Here is an 18,603-nt window from a genome sequence, read left to right as displayed (position 1 = left end):
GATAAAAAAAACGTGACACATGTATTTAAAATGTAGTATAGTCTGTTTAATGGTTGTTTAAATAGCAAAGCATGAAAGAAAATCAAGATATAGCACAAATTGAAAAGCCACCATATACAAATATTAAACCACTGTTTTGGGTAACAGATATTGCACTAATAAATTATATATATTTACAACATATAAAACACGTGCCAGCTTTCTCCAACTTGACATTTATGAAAATACCCTTGCCATTTATGAAAATACCCTTGCCCTGAGAATGGTTCATACTTAAAATATACCATTATCATATAGTCAACTCTTGTCTGAAAGCATATTTGTGTGGTTTTATTGAGTTCGCTTGTTCAATTAACAGATATTACAAAAATATGATCATTTTGGACTTTTAGTTAGAAAAATTAAACTTAAACCCAGACATTATTCAAATATACAAAATTTTGTGTATATATTGAATGACAATCACACTACCGTTCAAAAGTTTGGGGTCAATATTATTACATTTCAAATTTTCAAAGCTGTTTTCTATTTAAATATATATTGAGCTGAATTTTCAGCATCATTACTCCAGTCTTCAGTGTCACATGATCCAGAAATCATTATCAATGTTGAAAACAGTTGTGCTGCTTAATATGGAATTCTTTGATAAATAGAAAGTTCAAAAGAACAGCATTCATTTGAAGCAGAAATCTATGTATAAATGTCTTTACTGTTGCTTTGGGTCAATTTAATACATCCTTACAGATTAGAAGTATTAATTAATTTCAACATTATTAATTTCTGACCCTAAACGTTTGAATGGTAGTGTATATAATTAACAGAATCATTTTCTATTTTTAAAAAAATGATAAGCCAGTCAAGTACAAACAAAAACAACTAAAATGTATGTATAATATATAAATGAAACATACATAAAACTATAAAACAGGAAATATCATTTTCTTGGTGAAACCCTTTAGAAACCCAATTCATTCTTGTATTATTTGGACCTGTTCTACTGCCTCCCAGCAAGCACCTGAGTCCAGATCACCTGACACATCCTCTTTATAGACTCCGCCTCCATATCAACCTCAAGGCTCTCTGCACCTTCACTGAGGTCAAACCTCTCGATCTCGTCATTGGCTGAGTCCAGCTGAGAGGCGGAGCCTGTGCCGCTGGAGGCGGGACAGAACTGCAGGCGGTGGATCTGTAGGCTGCACAGGTGTGTGTACCTGCGAGGGCACCGCGGGCACTGGTGTGAGCGTGAGGTGGCGTGCAGGCGTCTGTGGAGGCGCAGGTGGATGTGCTGGGTGAAGCTGGCGGGACACAGCTTACACGTGTACGGGCGCTCACCTGAGTGCAGGCGCAGGTGAGTCTTCAGGTTACTGCAGCTGCTGAAACGCCTGTTACACACCTACACGAGACACAGCACAGCAAATTACATCTCCTTTGTCTCTCCTAGGCCGTTTACTCCTGGTATTAAGATGCGCTTTGGTCGATCGGATCACAAGTAGACGAGGGAGACATATTCCCGTTTACACCTGGTGTTTTAATCCGTCTCTTTTACCCACTTTCAATCACTTCTGTCCTGATTTCATCGAGGGGAGGGTCTATGTATGAGCTTTTTCAGATCTTTCAAACTAATGGACAAAATAAGCTCGCGCAATTTACATATGAACACGAAAGGAGAAGGGAAAACACACGGAGAGCATCAGCTTTAGTTTCTGCTCTGACAGCCACAAGACCAGCCGAACGCTGTGAGTGTGTGTTAGAAATCAGGAATGGAGAGAGAACATTGTGCTTGGACCGTTTTTCATCTTCAAACCAAATTTGGGTCTTCAATCGACAAAGTTTAAATCCCATCTGGCTCGCGCTCTTCTCATGTTTCTCATAACATTAGGTCAGTAGATGGAGAGTAGACGGTCTTTTGAACACATTCAGAATAGCCACATGGAAGTGGTCGAAAGTGGACGAGCTCAAAACATTTTTTGACCGTTTACACCTGTATTCAGCGTCGTCCACTTGTTGTGTGATCCAATCGACCAAAAAGCATCCTAATACCAGGTGTTAACAGGGCAATAGAAAGCAATGATCTGATCCTCTGTGTGTTCTTACGTGGCATTCGTGTGGTTTCTCTCCCGTATGAACCTGGATGTGCTTCTGGAGGTGAGCCAGCTGGGTGAAGTTCTTCCTGCAGATTTCACACCTGTACGGCTTCTCACCACTGTGAACCCTCAAGTGCACCTGGACATTTAGTGGGAAAAAAAGAAGAAAAAAAAAGAAATATTGAATACAGTAACTCAGTAAGTAAGGTTTTTTTTGTATTAAAAAAATACAAATTAATGATGTATTAAATTAATCAAAAGCAGTAAAGACATTTATAATGTTAAAAAATAATTCAAATAAATGCTGTTCTTTTGAACTTTCTATTCATCAAAGAATCCTGATTTTTAATTTTTTTACAGTTTCCACATAAAATTGGAAGCAGCAACTCTTTTAAACATTGATAATAATAATAAATGTTTCTTGAGCAGCAAATCAGCATATTAAAATGATTTCTGAAGGATCATGTGACACTGAAGACTGGAGTAATGATGCTAAAAATTCAGCTTTGCATCACAGGAATAAATTACATTTTCTAATATAATTTAAAAATACAGTTATTTCAAATTGTAATAATATTTCACAATATTACTGTTTTTACTGTATTTTTGATCAAATAAATGCAACCCTGGTGAGCAGAAGAGACACATTTCAAAAAGATACAAAAATCTTACCAACCAAAGTATATATTACAAAATATGAATTGGGAGGAATAAAAAGTATTTCAATGCGTTTGATTTCTCATAAGTTTTGCGAGCAAAAGCAAAGTTTCACAGGGGAATGCAAAAGCATTGACACATCATTTTTTATACCCATCTCATATTTTATTCCATCACCATTAGGGGCTCCATAATATATATATATATATATATATATATATATATATATTTATATATAATAAAACATTAAATTATATTATTAATATAAAAATATTTTTAAATATATTAATATTCCATTTTTATATCATTTCAACTGGTCTAGATTAAAATAAAATATCTAAAAATGTGAAGTGGTTTAACCATCAAATAAAAATACTGAAATCATCATCTCAGACATCTAGTTTTGAACCCCTCACTGTAGCGATTCACCAAAGACAATAATCCACGTACCTTCAGGTTTGACAGTTGACTGAAGTTCTTCCCGCACACATTACACTCATACTGGATCTTTCCGTTCTGTCTCTGCAGTGGATACGGTAAAGCCTTGTACCCTGCAGTCTGTCTCTTCTGAGACTCTGTGGTGTGTGTGACGGAGGAGGAGGAGGAGGAGACACCTGGGGAAGCCACACTCATCTCAGGCGCGTCTCTCTTAGCTGTGATGTCATCCGCATTGGATACTTCAGCAGGAGAGGGATCGGTTGCATTGCCGAGTGTTGGTGGTTGGTTACGTGACATCTTTAGGTCTTTAGGTTTTGTGTCTCTCACTGTAGAGTCTCTCGCATCGATTTTGAGGTCGCCTCTATTGGTCAACGCTAATGAAAGGTGATTCTCTTTGGATGTTTGACTTAAAAGAGATGGATACATGTGGATTGGTGGAAGGGGAATATTATGGGACATGTGTGCTGTTGTTCGGCCAAATCCCATTGGCTGATGTGAAGGCACATATTGAATAATAGGCCATATATACCTTGGCATAGAGGATTGTGGGATAGCAGGGGTGTACACATGTCCTCCTACGTTTAAAGGAATGTCAGAGATGCTATTAGTCATCAAAAATGGAGGTAATTTAGGATTCTGCAGGTCTCTGGTCACTTTTTCCCCATATTTAGATCGTGTGATAAGCGGAGTTTGAATGTGATGATGATCAGTCCAGGGATTCAGATCCAGGATCTCAGTGACGGTATAACCTCTCTTTCTCTTCCTCACTTGATCTTTATCTTGAGAATGAGCTAAAGCAGGAAATTATTCAGAAAACATTTGAGAGAATGATTAAAATAAAAGAAAAATACTTATATAATAAATTTAACAAGAAAGTTTAAAACGATTCAAAATAAAAGAACCATTGTGACAAATACTCAGCCATCACATGGGGAAACAGTCTTTCCAAAGCAATTTAAGTTCAATTTAAGGCTGTAATCCCATTAAACAGCACAATATATTATTAATCAAATAAAATACATTTATTCAATGTGTTTGTACAGTACTCTTGACAATCAGAATAGCATGAAATTGGTCGTGGCTGTCACTCACGGTGTGTTGGAGGTGGCTGCTTCAGACAGGGAGTTCTGAGGCTGGTGCTCATTGGCCGCTTGTATTCTAAGCTCCGCCCCACTAGTAGCTCCTCCCCCGGCATTAGATCCTTCACTGCATAGAAGTATACCTGCATTCCAATTTGGAATCCGGCAAGATTCTGTTGCCATGGAGACGGGGCAGAATTTACAAAGCACATCCAATTGCTGTCGCTCTCATCCTCACAAGACAGGAAGTGATGTAAACGCCCCTCCGAGAAGATCTGAGCAAGAAAAAAACAGAAGATTAATAATTATGTATTAAAGTATCAAGTTAACCTCTTCAATGTGATTTTTTTTGTGCTTTTTTATCATCCATCCAACATGCATCCAACATTTTGCATTTTTGCAACATTTTTATGTTGGGATGAGCATTAGTAATAGATGCTTAGCAAACACCTCTAATAAGCATTCTGACGGGTTTAGGAAATGAAACCGCGTCGCATTAGGCTTTTGCTCTCAGATTTAAAGTGCACATCTATTTGTGCGAGCGACTGTGTGAAAGTGAGAGCTTGTGGTTTAGTTGTTGATTCAGTCTCTTAGCTGCTGGTTGAACAGTCCGTCTGTTTGACCTGATGACACCTGTTTCTCTCTCTCGGTCTTTCTCTTTCTCTCTTTCTTTTTTCAGTTTAGTTCATCCTGTCTAATATTGAACTTAAGAGATTAGACTTGCACATTTATGAACTTACTTTGCATACGGCATGTAGTCATATAGAGAGAACCATTTAGAGAAATATTTAGCCCTCTAGATTCAATTTTCAAGGGCATTTTTATTTACATTTATATGGGTGTATTTTTGGTATTGTATTTAATTCTTCTATGTCATTAACATACTGTATAGTACCATTCAAATGTCTCTTCTGCTCACCAAGGCTGCATTTAATTGATCAAAAATACAGTAAAAAGAGTGATATTATGAAATATTTTTAAAAGTTAAAATAGCTGTTTTCTATTTGAATATTTTAAAAATGTAATTTATTCCTGTGATGCATTTCTGAATTTTCAGCATCATTACTCCAGTCTTCAGTGTCCCATGATCCTTCAGAAATCATTCTAATATGATGATTTGCTGCTCAAAAAACATTTCTAATAATTATCAATGTGGAATGATGTTATCAATGTTTTTTTAGGATTCTTTCATTATTAGAAAACATTATTTAACATCATTTTAAACATTATTTAAAAGAACAGCATTTATTTGAAATGATTTGAAATCTTTTGTAACTTCTTGCTGAAACTTTTCATGACCAAAAATGACATCCTAGGGTGCAATCGAATCATCTTAAGCCAACGAAAAACAGGAAACAATTTTGTTTCTAGCCCAATGGTTGCTGAAGTTATTAACATTAAAGGGATACTTCACCGATTAGCATTAAGCGATGTATCAGTAGAAACCCGGTAGTATTTTCGGATGTCTTTACTGTCTCTTTTGAGCAATTTAATGCATCCTTGCTAAATAACAGTATTCATTTCTTTAAAAAACTGTCCTACTTACCCCAAACTTTTAAACAGTAGTGTTTATTATGCATTGTACATTACCTATAAAATCAAATCCTAATATTGATTATATTCATAATATAATATATTCAAACCATAACCAATGTTTATTTATAACCATGTTATAAATTTTGACAATTTGACATTTAGAATTGTGTGGATCATTTTGCCCATTAATTTCTAACCCTGAACAAATTAACTGACTGAATTTCTGAAGTGTGAAAATCAATGGAGCTGCAAATGCATCAAAATGTTCTATTAAGGTTTTCTGGGAACCTTGTTCTCGGTTTGTGTGTGTGTGTGCGACCTCCTGTCAGCCACTTCCTTGCTGAGTCAGTGTGTGAGATACAAGTGTGTGTCTTTACTGGCACATGTAAGCGAGGAGCAGTGCGTCAGAGAAACCCAACATGAGTACACACAACCCTGAAACATGACTTGTAAATATGAACCTCAATGACTCAGAATGGTTTTCGATCTCTCAAAAACACACACACACCCACACACACACACACTTCTTATCTTTATCTGTTGACGTACCATCCAGATGTGTTTCCGGTTGATGTTTGCAGACATGTCTTCAGGGTGGAGATGTTCTCCCTGCATCGGGCCGAACCGGGTCCCTACGGGAATGACCTCTCTGGTGAAAACACCCAGCACCTTCTAACAGCACAATAGCAGAAAATAAGAGAAGCATTACATAAAAACTATATGCAGCAAAACCAATGTGTGTGGTGATAAATTAAGCCCAGACTACAGATGACTACTCAGACAGGTTTGTCTCCGATTAAAGTGCCTTGTACAATTTTTTAAAAATGTTGCTTTGTTATGCCGCTTCAATATCCTTTTGAATGGTTTGTAATTAAGTTATTAATCAATATTTATCCTTCTAAATATTAAATGATCTGAATGACATCTTCAAGCTGATGAGATTTAGGTAGTTATACAGTCTGTTCACTGAACAAACTCTCTCCTTGTTTTTGAGAGAAGAACCCAACACATGTTAAAACATGTTTACTTTTCTAGCTGACCATGGCAGCCTGTGTTATGTCTCCTACGTGACCAATTCACAGTCAAAGCATTTACTCTACTTTTCATCTTCAATCACAAGAGAATAATGACGAATATCGTCTGAACCTCTTACTGAGAGAAAGTACATCAGTATGTTTTGGGAAAGTTCCCTGATCAGAGCTAGAGCTCAACCAACTCAAAGCTTGAATAAGGTAGGTGTGTGTGTGTGTGTGTGTGTGTGTGTGTGTGTGTGTGTGTGTGTGTGTCAGTATCCTTTGATCGTGAGGTGAGCAACTGGCACACAGGGGAAATGAAATGAACAGCTGACAAGCAAACTAGAGCATAGGAACACAGATTTGTGACATCAGTTGGTCACTTTGTTTATCTATGCCTTAACCAATCAAAACCCGACGTGAGGACGTAGTTTAGTGACCTGTGTAGAGTATAATTCGTGCTGTAATAAGTGTGTATGCAGAGCGGCCTACGAACTCCTTGCTGAGTGTGAAGCTAACTTCTGCTGATGAACTATTCTTCAGTAAAATGTATTCAATTGAGTGCATGTCTGACTCCTGGTCTTCATTCATCATCTCTGGTCCTCGGGTCTTAACTGTAAATTCCCCTACAGTGAATACTTTGAAATATAGAGCATATTTGTGCAAGAGCATATGTGAAATGTGTTTTAGTGAGTTTAGTGGATGTATAAAGTCAGTTCTCCTCGGGTCCATAGCAGAGTTCATCACATTATCACACATGTATTGGTTTATCATTTCAAATCTTGGAAACGTCTGTCTTACTTGAAAAGTGTGCTTGTGATATCCATAGCTTGTCATAGCCATGAAAAAATAAAGGCTTTTTATATTTTCTAAATTCTCAAGTGCATAGCCTCATATGTTTTCTGACATACCAGTGTTATTTCATTTTAATTTTACCTACATTTTGAGTAATGTTTTTGTGTTTTTTGCCATTTTTTATAGTTTAATTTAGTTATTTTACTACATCAAGTTAATCTAAATAACCTGAGCATGAAAATGTTTTCTTCTTCTTTTTCTTCTTCCTCTCTTGAAGTCTATGGCAGCCCATAGAACCATTTGTGGGAAAATGATGATAGCCGTTGAGCGTACATCAGTTGTACACTCGTTATTGTGGTGCATTATGGGATTGAATGAGTGCACTTGATAATGTCAAGCACAAAATTGTTTCCTCTTTTTCGTTTGCTTAAGATGATTCGATTGCACCCGAGGATGTCATTTTTGGTCATGAAAAGTTTCACCAAAATTGGCTCGGATCATCTTCAGACTATGATTGCAAAAAACCATTAAAAGATTTCATCGAAAAACCAAACCGTTCTCGAATAACACGCAAACGAATTTGAACAAGAGCACGCCAAAATGAGGCTGTATCTCCGCAATGATTTGGAGTAATAAGACCAAACTTGGTACATGTAATTTCAAGCATGACCTGAGGCAACTTGCAGCGTTTGGGCACAGCGCCACCTACTGGTCAAGAGATATGAATTTTTTTACATTTTTTAATAAAACTTATGAATGGTTTGCCCAAGAAACTGGTCTCTTTTGATTCAATGAAGCATATCTAGTCGAATGATACCAAATTTTGCCTTGTTGACCATTACATTTTGTCATAAAATGCTGTATTTTATGAACTCGGTATGTGTCATAAGCACCATGCCCTGAAGGTACTCAAAAAGCGCCTCCTTGTGGTCAGAAATTATAATGATATTTCTAAAAATGCAAATAGCTTTTGATTAATTTAGCCTATTTTAATGTAACTGGTGTTGTTAGATTCCTCGATACATGCCAAGAACAACGATAGCAATTATGCCGTATTTGGTTGAAATTGCTGTCTGCCATTTTGAATTTCTTTGAAAAACAACTTTTTCAAACTCTTCCTAGACCATTGGTCCGATTCTTTTACCAAACTCGACTCAGATCATCTTCAGCCTATACCAGCAAAAAAGTTATTAAAAGCTATTTGATAAACCAAATCATTTTCTAATAACGCATCAGCAAATATGATGGCATGGCGCCCAGCAGATTCTGAGGCTGTAACTCTGCAATGGTTTGGTGGTCAATAACATATTGACACCAAACTTTGCACATGTCATTGTCACCTCACACTGACCACACCAGCTTAATTTAGTAATAGCGCCACCTATTGGTTAAATGGCATAAGCAATTAAATCATATTGCATGTGACTAAATTTTCAATTTTTCAGCTATTTTGACTAAAATCATATAAAAATGTATTTAATTACTCATTGTTGCAGTTGGTCTGATAGTCCCAGCCATGCTTGTATAACTCATCATGACTTTTTTGTGCTTAGCCCGTATTTTATTTCAGTTATCGTTTATTTTATTTCAATTTAAGCATCCAAATATATCTTTGTAGCCAGTGTACATGTATGTATGTGTGTACCTGATTGTGATGTGTAAATCTGAGGTTTCTGGGTAATGATGTCTGAGCTCTGGTTTCCTTCCACTCATCAAAGAACATCTCACATTGATCTTTAACATGACAGGTGTGTGTCACATCCACACTCTCCTCAGTTTGCACAGCGATGCTCTCGTTTGCTGTGGCAGTGAGTGTTTTTGATGGCATAATAAAACCGGGTTGAGATTATACCTGTGTATGACAGACAGACAGACATAATGATCAGTGTAATTTTAAACAACTTTTTCTGTATTTCCTATGCAGTCGCTAGGGTGTTCTGACTGCTTGCTACTGGCAAAAACAACATGCATGATTTAAAATAGAAGTATATATATATATGAAGAGTTCAGATGCAAAAGCCTCCAAGTGCCATCTGAAATTTTCTTCTAGAATGATCATTTTTATCAAGCTCGTATATTTAAGTTCAATAATTTCAATTAAATGGCAATGCAAATTACCTATTAATTGACATTTAAGTGAAATCACTTAACTTAAATATACAAGCTTTATAAAAATGATCATTCTATAAGAAAATTTCAGATGGCACTTAGAGGCTTTTGCATCTGAACTCTTCATATATATAAAAATATTATAAATAGTTAGTTATTATTATTATTCATAATTTGAATATAAACAAAGAACAAAATGTAAGTGATTGCTAACTTTACAGTAACTAACTAACCAACATTTCCATTACTTAAGTGAATGTGATTGAACACTTGAATCTTTTACTAGTCACCAAAGAAAATGAGCCATTGAAAAGACAAAACTCAAAAGACCAAGCTAACAAAAATATATCCCAAGAACGCTTTGCTAACTTTACTATTAAAGGGATAGTTCACTTTAAAATGAAAATTCTGTCATCGTTTACTCACCCTCAAGTTGTTTCAAACCTGTATGAGTTTCTTTCTTCTGCTGAACACAATAGAAGATATGTTGAAGAATGTCAGTAACCAAACAGTTAACTGGAACCATTGACTTCCATAGTAGGAAAAAAAAATACTATGGAAGTCAATGGTTCCAGTTAACTGTTTGGTTTCTGACATTCTTCAACATATCTTCTATTGTGTTCAGCAGAAGAAAGAAACTCATACAGGTTTGAAACAACTTGAGGGTGAGTAAACGATGACAGAATTTTCATTTTAAAGTGAACTATCCCTTAAGTTATGGAAATTTCTGAATGTCCCCTGAACGTTCAAAGTGTCCAAACGTTATGGGAACGTTACTTTTAAATGTTCTCTGTACATTCTGCAACAGGTAGTAACATTTTAAAAACAAGCCCTAAAAAAAAACATAATAATTTTTGTGCAAACATTTCAAGAACATTATCAAGGACCAGATAACTTTGAACAAACATTTTATTAATGTTACTGGAAGTTCATGACTTTGAGAGAACCTTGCAGGAACGTTCTGATAACGGATATTGGAGCTCAAATGGAGATTTTCCAATAATGTCTCAATAATAATTTGCAATCAAAACAAGAAAAAAAACTGCTCTCCACATTTATTTTATAGCTCTATACATTTACTGTACTATATGTCAACAAATGTCTCATTTGTGTCTATATTTATTTCTCCTAAAGGATTTTAGAGACAATATTGTGTCCTCTAAGAAACATTTTACTAATCTTTTTTACTCCGATCTGATCAAAAGTGCACGTTTGACAGGTACGTGTCATGTCAGTTTGATGTGGGAATTCAAACCAGTAAGAATGAAACTCAATAAAAGAGCAGAGTTCTCGTTCACACACACAGAGCTGTGACCGCAACACATCTGAGCTGAAGAGGTTTCCTTCAGACGGAGCTTCAGCTGATTCATACGCTGCTCACACGAGGTTCAAATAGAGTCAAATGAGGACTTACTGTGATGGTTTGAGATGAGTCTGTGTGCGTTTCTCTCCAGCTGTCTGTAAGAGGAGCTTGCAGTCAAGTTCTCTACCTCTGTTTCTCTGTCTTGAATGTGTAGAAACCTTCGTTTTCATTCACACATCACTTGACAAACTCCACCCTGATATCTTCCTCCACCCCTTCTGTCCGTCTCGCTCTTTTCCTCTCTTTAAGTGTGCATTCTGCAGAAGCTCACATGGTCTGTAAATGACATAGTGAACCACCCCCCACAGCATTTACATTTATTAATTTAGCTGATAGCCTACTTGCAAATTAAACAAAAACTGTATATTCTAATGAAGAAAACACGTGACGTATACAAAATATTGTTCTTATACGTTTTGGTTGATTTCTGTGTTGCAAAACTTACAGAACAATCCATTTTAAGTATCAATAAATCAATAAATTAATCAAACAACTTTGTATGGAAACCCTTTCCGCCACATAAGAAAAGATATGCTTTTGTAAATCATAATTATGTATCATATATATATATAAAAACTAAAAATTATGACATACTTAGTCATAATTATGAGATGAAAGGTCGAAATTCTGACTTAAAAGGTCATAAATATTACAGAGAAAGTCAAAATTTCAACCTTTAATATCATATTTTCCAATTTTTTATCTCGAAATTATGACGTATTCATAATTTTGACTCAGTATGTCATAATAATTTTAAATTTGTATCTCATTATTGTGATATAGTATGTCATTTGTGAATTAGCATGTCATAATTTCTTTTCAAGACTTTTTTTATCTTGTAATTATGACTAATTCATAATTTTGACTTAGTATGTCAATTTTTTTAAAAATCTCATAATTGTGATATAGCCTAGTAGCCTATGTCTTTTATGAACAAGCATGTCATAATTTCGAATTTTTGTGTCATAACTAAGTAGCCAAAACATGATTTTACTTATGTGGCAGAAATGAGCTTTCCTAGCTTTGCAAAAGCATTATGAAAGAAATAACGTTAGTTACCCCAAATAATAATAAAAATGTTCTGTCATTTACTCACCCTCATGAGAATGATGAGGGGATGGTCAACTGTCAAGCTCCAAAAAGTTCATAAAGGTACCATAAAAGAAGCCGATATGGTTCCTGTGCATTATTTCAAGTCTTCCGAATAATTTTGAATGATTCATGTGATAAACAGAACGTTATTAATGTCGTATTCACTCAAAATCATCGAATTGGGCGCGCGCGCGCGAGTTTTTGTTTGTTTGTTTACAACGCCGTGCCATACCATACAGTACATAGAAGAAAATATACTGCACAAAACAACAGACACAACAGATGTTGCATATAATAGACATAGCTCATAAATATTAATTAGTATATATTTGTTCATGTTAATCATGCGTTATTGTGTCCCCTCGGCGTGTTTGTGACTCTACCAGCAGAGGGCGCTGTGGTGAGTTCAGCGCTCTTTCCCCTCGGCGTGTTTGTCTTTTTAAGGATTCTTTTCCTGTTGATTCCGGACATTGTGCTGCGGCTCTCAAACACACTGAACTCCCCAACACTCGTCTCCTTTAATTTCATTATATCATTATTTCATCTGTTCATCAGCTCTGAAGATCACTGAATAATGGCTTTCCAGTATCCAAACGCCTATAGAGACGAATCAGTGGTGAGTGACTGAATAATAGAGAGAAAGAGTAACTTACATGAATGAATAGATTGAAGGATGAATGAATGAGAACAAAAAGAAGGAATGAATGGATCGATAAATAAATAACTGATAGATAAATAAACAATTGACAAATATATAAACGATTGACTGAAAGAATAAATCAAGGCAGGAGAGACTGTATAAATTAATGGAATAATAAAGTTTGATGTTAATAATTTCTTTAATGAATAATAGATGGATGAAGGTAAGATTAGATATAGTTCTACTATATTAGATAATATATATGTATTTATATATAAAGAATGGATAAAATGCATAAAGGAATGATGATGGATGGGTGAATAAATGAATGAATTTATACTGGAATAAAAAAAAACAAGAAAGAATGGCTGGGATTATAATTCACCCATGAAAGACTGAGCGAATTAATGAAAATAGAAGGGTGAATGAGTAAATTAACTTATGAGAGACTGATAAAACATAAAGAAAGAAAGAATGAATGGAGGTCCTAGTCATTTACTTGAGAAATTACCTTGTGTCATTCTGACATTATTTTTCCTTAGAAAATGTGTCTGTATGCACATACTGTTATAAGTTCATAATCACTAAGACATGTTTATGTTCTTGAAAGAAATTGATAATTGACAAGCATTATTCATTTTGCCAAACAGAAACAGGTTTCCACCTGTAGTGATGTGATCATGTTGCCATGGTGACCTCACTGCTCATGTGACACGTGTGTGTGTGTGTGTTATCAGGTGGACGACTATCATGGCTGTAAAGTTCCTGACCCGTACAGCTGGCTGGAGGATCCCGACAGTGAGAAAACACAGGTGATCTCACACACAACACAACACCTCTCCACTCTCCTCGTGAACATCTGACCCAGTGTGTCTGAGACATGACTCTTTCCGTATCTGCCAGGCCTTCGTGAACGCTCAGAATCAGCTGACCCTGCCCTTCCTGGAGCAGTGTGCGGTCAGAGACGTCTTTAAGGATCGCATGACTGAACTCTATGACTACCCCAAATACAGCTGTCCCTTCAGACGCGGGAACAGGTGAGGCCGAGAACAACCAGTGGAAAGAGTCTTTACACTAATAATGCGCATAAAATGGAAATCAATGCATTCCAACAGAATAAACCTTAAAATACACATTGTTTCGAAAGTGTCAGATGTTCCTTAAACCCAGCTCTCGCAGAGCTCTTATTTTGTATTTTCAAGCATGCAGACTACCGGTTAAAAGTTTGGAATAATTAAGAAGTTTTTATGCTCTTGAAAGACGTCTTTTCTGCTCACCAACGCTGCAATATAAATAACTGTTTGCTATTTTAATATATTTTAAAATGTAATTTATTCCTGTGATCAGAGCTGAATTTTTAGCATCATTACTCCAGTCTTCAGTGTCACATGATCCTTCAGAAATCATTCTAATATGATGATTTGCTGATGCAATTATTAATAATGGTGCTTATTATTATCAGTGTGGATTTTTATATATATATATATAATATAATTTATATATATAATATTTTTGTGGAAACTGTGATTTTCAGGATTTTTTAATGAATAAAAAAAATTCTAATGAACAGCATTTATTTGAAATAGAAATATTAGAATGATTTCTGAAGGATCATGTGACACTGAAGACTGGAGTAATGATGCTGAAAATTCAGCTTTGATCACAGGAATAAATTACATTTTAATTGTATTGTTTTTATTGTATTTTTAATCAAATAAATCAGAAGAGACATATTTCAAAAACATTAACAAATCTTACCGACCCCAAACTTGTTTTTGGAAGCACTAAGGAACATCTTCCCCCTCTCCTGTAGGTATTTTCACTTTTACAACACGGGTCTGCAGAACCAGAGTGTTATGTACATGCAGGAGAACCTTGAGGCAGAACCCAGCGTGTTCCTGGACCCAAACACCTTCTCCGAGGACGGGACGGTTGCTTTACGAGGTGCTGGATGAATCTGTGTTAGTTGCATGAAGCGTGTGAAGTGTGTTTCTGCAGTGTGTGGGTGTCAGCTAAAGCCTGCAGCTCATTGGCAGGTTATGCGTTCTCTGAGGATGGCGAGTACCTGGCGTACGGGACCAGCGCCAGCGGCTCGGACTGGGTCGAGATCCGGTTCCTCCGTGTGGACGGTGCCGTTCTTCTGGAGGATCAGCTGGAGAGGGTCAAGTTCACCTGCATGTCCTGGACTCACGATGGAAAGGGACTCTTCTACAACTCTTACCCCGAGCAGGACGGCAAGAGTGACGGTAAACACACACAAACACGTGTGATACACAAATTCACACATGCAGGTGTGAGATACATGTTATTTAAGTAATATTATATACTATATATTAATATTTTGCATTAGCATTTATTTTTTTATTTTAATTTTAGTTTGTTTTAGTAATTTGTTTTCTTTTTTCTTTGTTTAATATTTCTATTTAACTTAAATTTATTTTAATTAGGGCTGTCGATTTAACCTGTTAATTTAATAAACTAGTTATGGAAAAAAGTAACGTTGAAAATTATTAACGCATCTGCCCCAGACCTACCTAGGACATCTTACATTTCATAAAGTTGATAGTGACATTCATGAAGCAGGGAAACAACACACTTTTTTACTTTAGAAATTACTGATATTGGGCACCTTTACCTGTGTGCAAAATATGTCACACACACATGCATTATATTGCATTGCATATAATGTGTGCTGGTCAACTTGTCTAAAATTAAGAAACCCTTAGAAAACAGCAAAAAAAAAAAACAGGAACATTGTGTACAATTAAGATAGGCTTCTTAATTTATTATTCCAATATCCAAATGTGATACTAAATACCACAGGGAAAAGGGCTTCTTGTGACGTGCTGTCTTTGCGTTTGAACATTGCACATTTTGAACAGGACACGTGTTAGCTGAATAAATGTTAGTCAATACAAACATATAGAAAACAGTTGACAATGAATAGACAGGAGTCCAATAATAGCATAACGAATCACTTATTCTAAAAAAGAATAACAAGTAGGCTATAAGACGAATTCGACATATGGGCTGTTTGGGCCGAATTTTAAAAACACAGATGGATAATACAAAATGCTTTCTGACATTTTGACAGAAAAAAAAACAAGCAAACTTAGCCCGTCAATTTTTCATTTTACAATTACCTTCTCTCTCTGTGTGCGCGCGTCCGTGTTTGTGTGAGAGAGAGCTCGCGCAGCACTGATACAACGGTAGCCTACTTTTTAATCCATAAGTAACGAACGCGCTAGTTTTCATACAAAATAAATATGTAACATAATTAGGTAGGCTACTTTAGTTATTATTAACACAATAACGTAACACATGAAGGCTACGTTTCTCAACACTGAGAATGAATAAATAAACGCCTGTTTATCCACTCGCGCTTATCAGTAATCCACAAATCACACGTGCTGTCACTTTTGAGAAAAATCAAATTCGAACGGGTATCAAATAGCAAGCAATATATTCAAATATCTACGAGTCAAAAAAAACGATCAGTCAAAAATGTGTCATGAAGAGGAAAAAAACATAAGTCGCACTGGACTGAATTAACAATGTTACGGACAGGACAGTTCTCCGTTACGGACGTGAGCGCTCTGAAAGCGGCACTAAAAGACTGCTTTAAAACTTTCACAGAGACCTTAAACAGACAGCACAAAGCCTGTCTTTAAATTTAATTTCGTTTTGTATTAATTATATCTTAATTTTGGTCAATGTTTCATCAACCAATTGCCTGGATTTAATAAATAAGAAGTAAACATAGTAGAAAATATTTGAACGCGTGAACCTGGAGTGCGTCTCATAAATGAACCGAAATCTACCTGCCTCACAGACCTGAGACATATATAGAAAGCATTAAATGTCTATTTTTAAACAGAACAATTCAAAACGAAAGAAAACAGACTGTTCTCTGCTTATGTCATCTGTATGAAATGTGTATTTCTCTCAGGCGCGTTCACTACTGCTAAGATCACGAGTCGTCAACTTCATCTTCAACTTCACATGTCAAATATCGGCCTGTTCACATCGGCCATATTTTGACATCGGAACGATACCGATGTGTAAAAAAATGACCATATCGGCCGATATTATATCGTGCACCACTATATGATACAATTAAGCAATATAACACGAGTAATGAGTGCACTATCACACGAGTGCTGTTTTTGTCCCGAATAGCACGAGTGCAAATGTGATATTGAATTTATACAGTTCAATCAATAAGTTAATATTCTGCTATATTTTAGACACAATATTGTCTGTTTTTGTTACCTATAAAGACGTGCTTCTCCGTGCAACACATCAGTGTTTCTGAATGAGTTTGCGTTTTGAACGAATCGGGAAACAAATGATTCAATGGCATATTCATAAAGAGAGCCACTGAATGAATCGAATGAATGAATGACTCAATGACTTACTCATTTAGACATTTACCGCCACCACCTACTGGCAGTTTTAGTTTCATTTAGAGTGTTATTTCATAAAAAAAAATATTTCATATTTCCATATTAATAAAAAACCCATTAAAGGTATAGTTCACCCAAAAAGGAAAATTGTCATCATTTACTCGCCATCATAGCAGTTGAAGCCTAAAAAGTTTGTGTAATAAATTCTATGTAGAATAAAATATAATATTTCTTTCTAAAGCTACTTTTTTAATGTTTTGTAATGTCTACTTTTTGTAATGTTTTATGTGATGCTTTTCTCATTTAACACAATAATTACACGATTAATTAGATTAATTGTATCGCTTGACAGCCCTAATTTTTATTTCAATTACCAAAAACAATTTTTAGTAGTTTAGTTATTGTGAACAATAAAAACACTGGTAAGAGATCTTAATCAAACTCTGTCTGTCTCTCAGGCACTGAGACGTCCACTAACCTGCACCAGAAGTTGTACTATCACGTGTTGGGAACCCCTCAGTCTCAGGACGTCCTGTGTGCCGAATTTCCCGATCAGCCGAAATGGATGGGCGGTGCTGAGGTAACAAACACACACAGACGGTACTTCATTTCTGATCATGTTTGAGGTATATAATGTATGCGTGTGTGTTTTCAGGTGTCTGATGATGGCCGTTATGTGCTGTTGTCCATCAGAGAGGGCTGTGACCCCGTCAATAGACTGTGGTACTGTGACCTGAACGACGTCCCGCAGGGAATCACTGGTACAGACGCACAGAAACATTATTATTCAGACAAAAATGCTTCTTTTCTGCTGCCAGTGTGTCATTTCTCTCTTATTGATGGTAGGTTTGTTGCCATGGGTGAAGCTGATCGATAACTTTGATGCGGAGTATGAATACGTCACAAATGAAGGAACCGTTTTCACGTTTAAAACCAACCTGGACGCTCCTCAGTATCGACTCATCAACATCGACTTCGCCCAACCATCCGCCAGCCAATGGAAAGAGCTCATTCCCCAACATGACAAAGACGTCATCGGTGAGCTGAGATGCTGTTTTTAGAGATTTAAGATTTGCTTTCTTAATGAATGTCACAGGACTTACTGTGCCTAATTAATCTGCATGTATTATAACAAAAAAAAATCATAATATATTAATTCAAATGTATTTACTTTCTCCCACTTTTAACAGTTCAAATAAAATAAATGGATAAAAATTTCCCATCCTACAAAAATTTGTCACATTATAGAGTTTGTGTGTATATAAATTGTCATTATTTATATATATATATATATATATATATATATATAGTGCTGTCAATAGATTAAACAAATTAACCAATTATTTGCATATTTTGTCTGTAATTAATCACGATTAATCACATTTAACATT

At 35.8% G+C, this 18,603-nt stretch overlaps 2 protein-coding genes across 2 annotated transcripts in view; one reads left to right on the top strand and one right to left on the bottom strand.

The window, feature by feature from the left end:
* Positions 1-31: 31 nt before the first annotated feature.
* Positions 32-11,263, bottom strand: prdm1c (PR domain containing 1c, with ZNF domain). The gene is made up of 7 exons (XM_084090544.1): positions 11,126-11,263; positions 9,248-9,454; positions 6,344-6,466; positions 4,272-4,533; positions 3,192-3,970; positions 2,095-2,223; positions 32-1,393 (listed from the first exon to the last, which is right to left on the bottom strand). The coding sequence occupies exons 2-7, from the start codon at positions 9,428-9,430 to the stop codon at positions 995-997; spliced, it is 1,875 nt and encodes a 624-aa protein (XP_083946670.1). The 5' UTR covers positions 9,431-9,454; positions 11,126-11,263; the 3' UTR covers positions 32-994.
* A 1,355-nt stretch (positions 11,264-12,618) lies between these two features.
* prep (prolyl endopeptidase) overlaps positions 12,619-18,603 on the top strand; it is a 12,405-nt gene continuing 6,420 nt past the window's right edge. Inside the window, exons 1-8 of the mRNA XM_084090206.1 lie at positions 12,619-12,782; positions 13,544-13,618; positions 13,710-13,843; positions 14,620-14,750; positions 14,843-15,052; positions 17,671-17,792; positions 17,868-17,973; positions 18,059-18,250. Of these exons, the coding sequence (XP_083946332.1) occupies positions 12,741-12,782; positions 13,544-13,618; positions 13,710-13,843; positions 14,620-14,750; positions 14,843-15,052; positions 17,671-17,792; positions 17,868-17,973; positions 18,059-18,250 (1,012 nt within the window). The 5' untranslated portion in view covers positions 12,619-12,740. The remainder of the gene's footprint in view (positions 12,783-13,543; positions 13,619-13,709; positions 13,844-14,619; positions 14,751-14,842; positions 15,053-17,670; positions 17,793-17,867; positions 17,974-18,058; positions 18,251-18,603) is intronic.

Source organism: Abramis brama (genome assembly GCF_963993115.1).
Source record: "Abramis brama genome assembly, chromosome: 18".
Taxonomy (NCBI): domain Eukaryota; kingdom Metazoa; phylum Chordata; class Actinopteri; order Cypriniformes; family Leuciscidae; genus Abramis; species Abramis brama.
The sequence above is the reverse complement of the archived record's forward strand: the minus strand, read 5'-3'. Positions and strand labels throughout refer to the sequence as shown.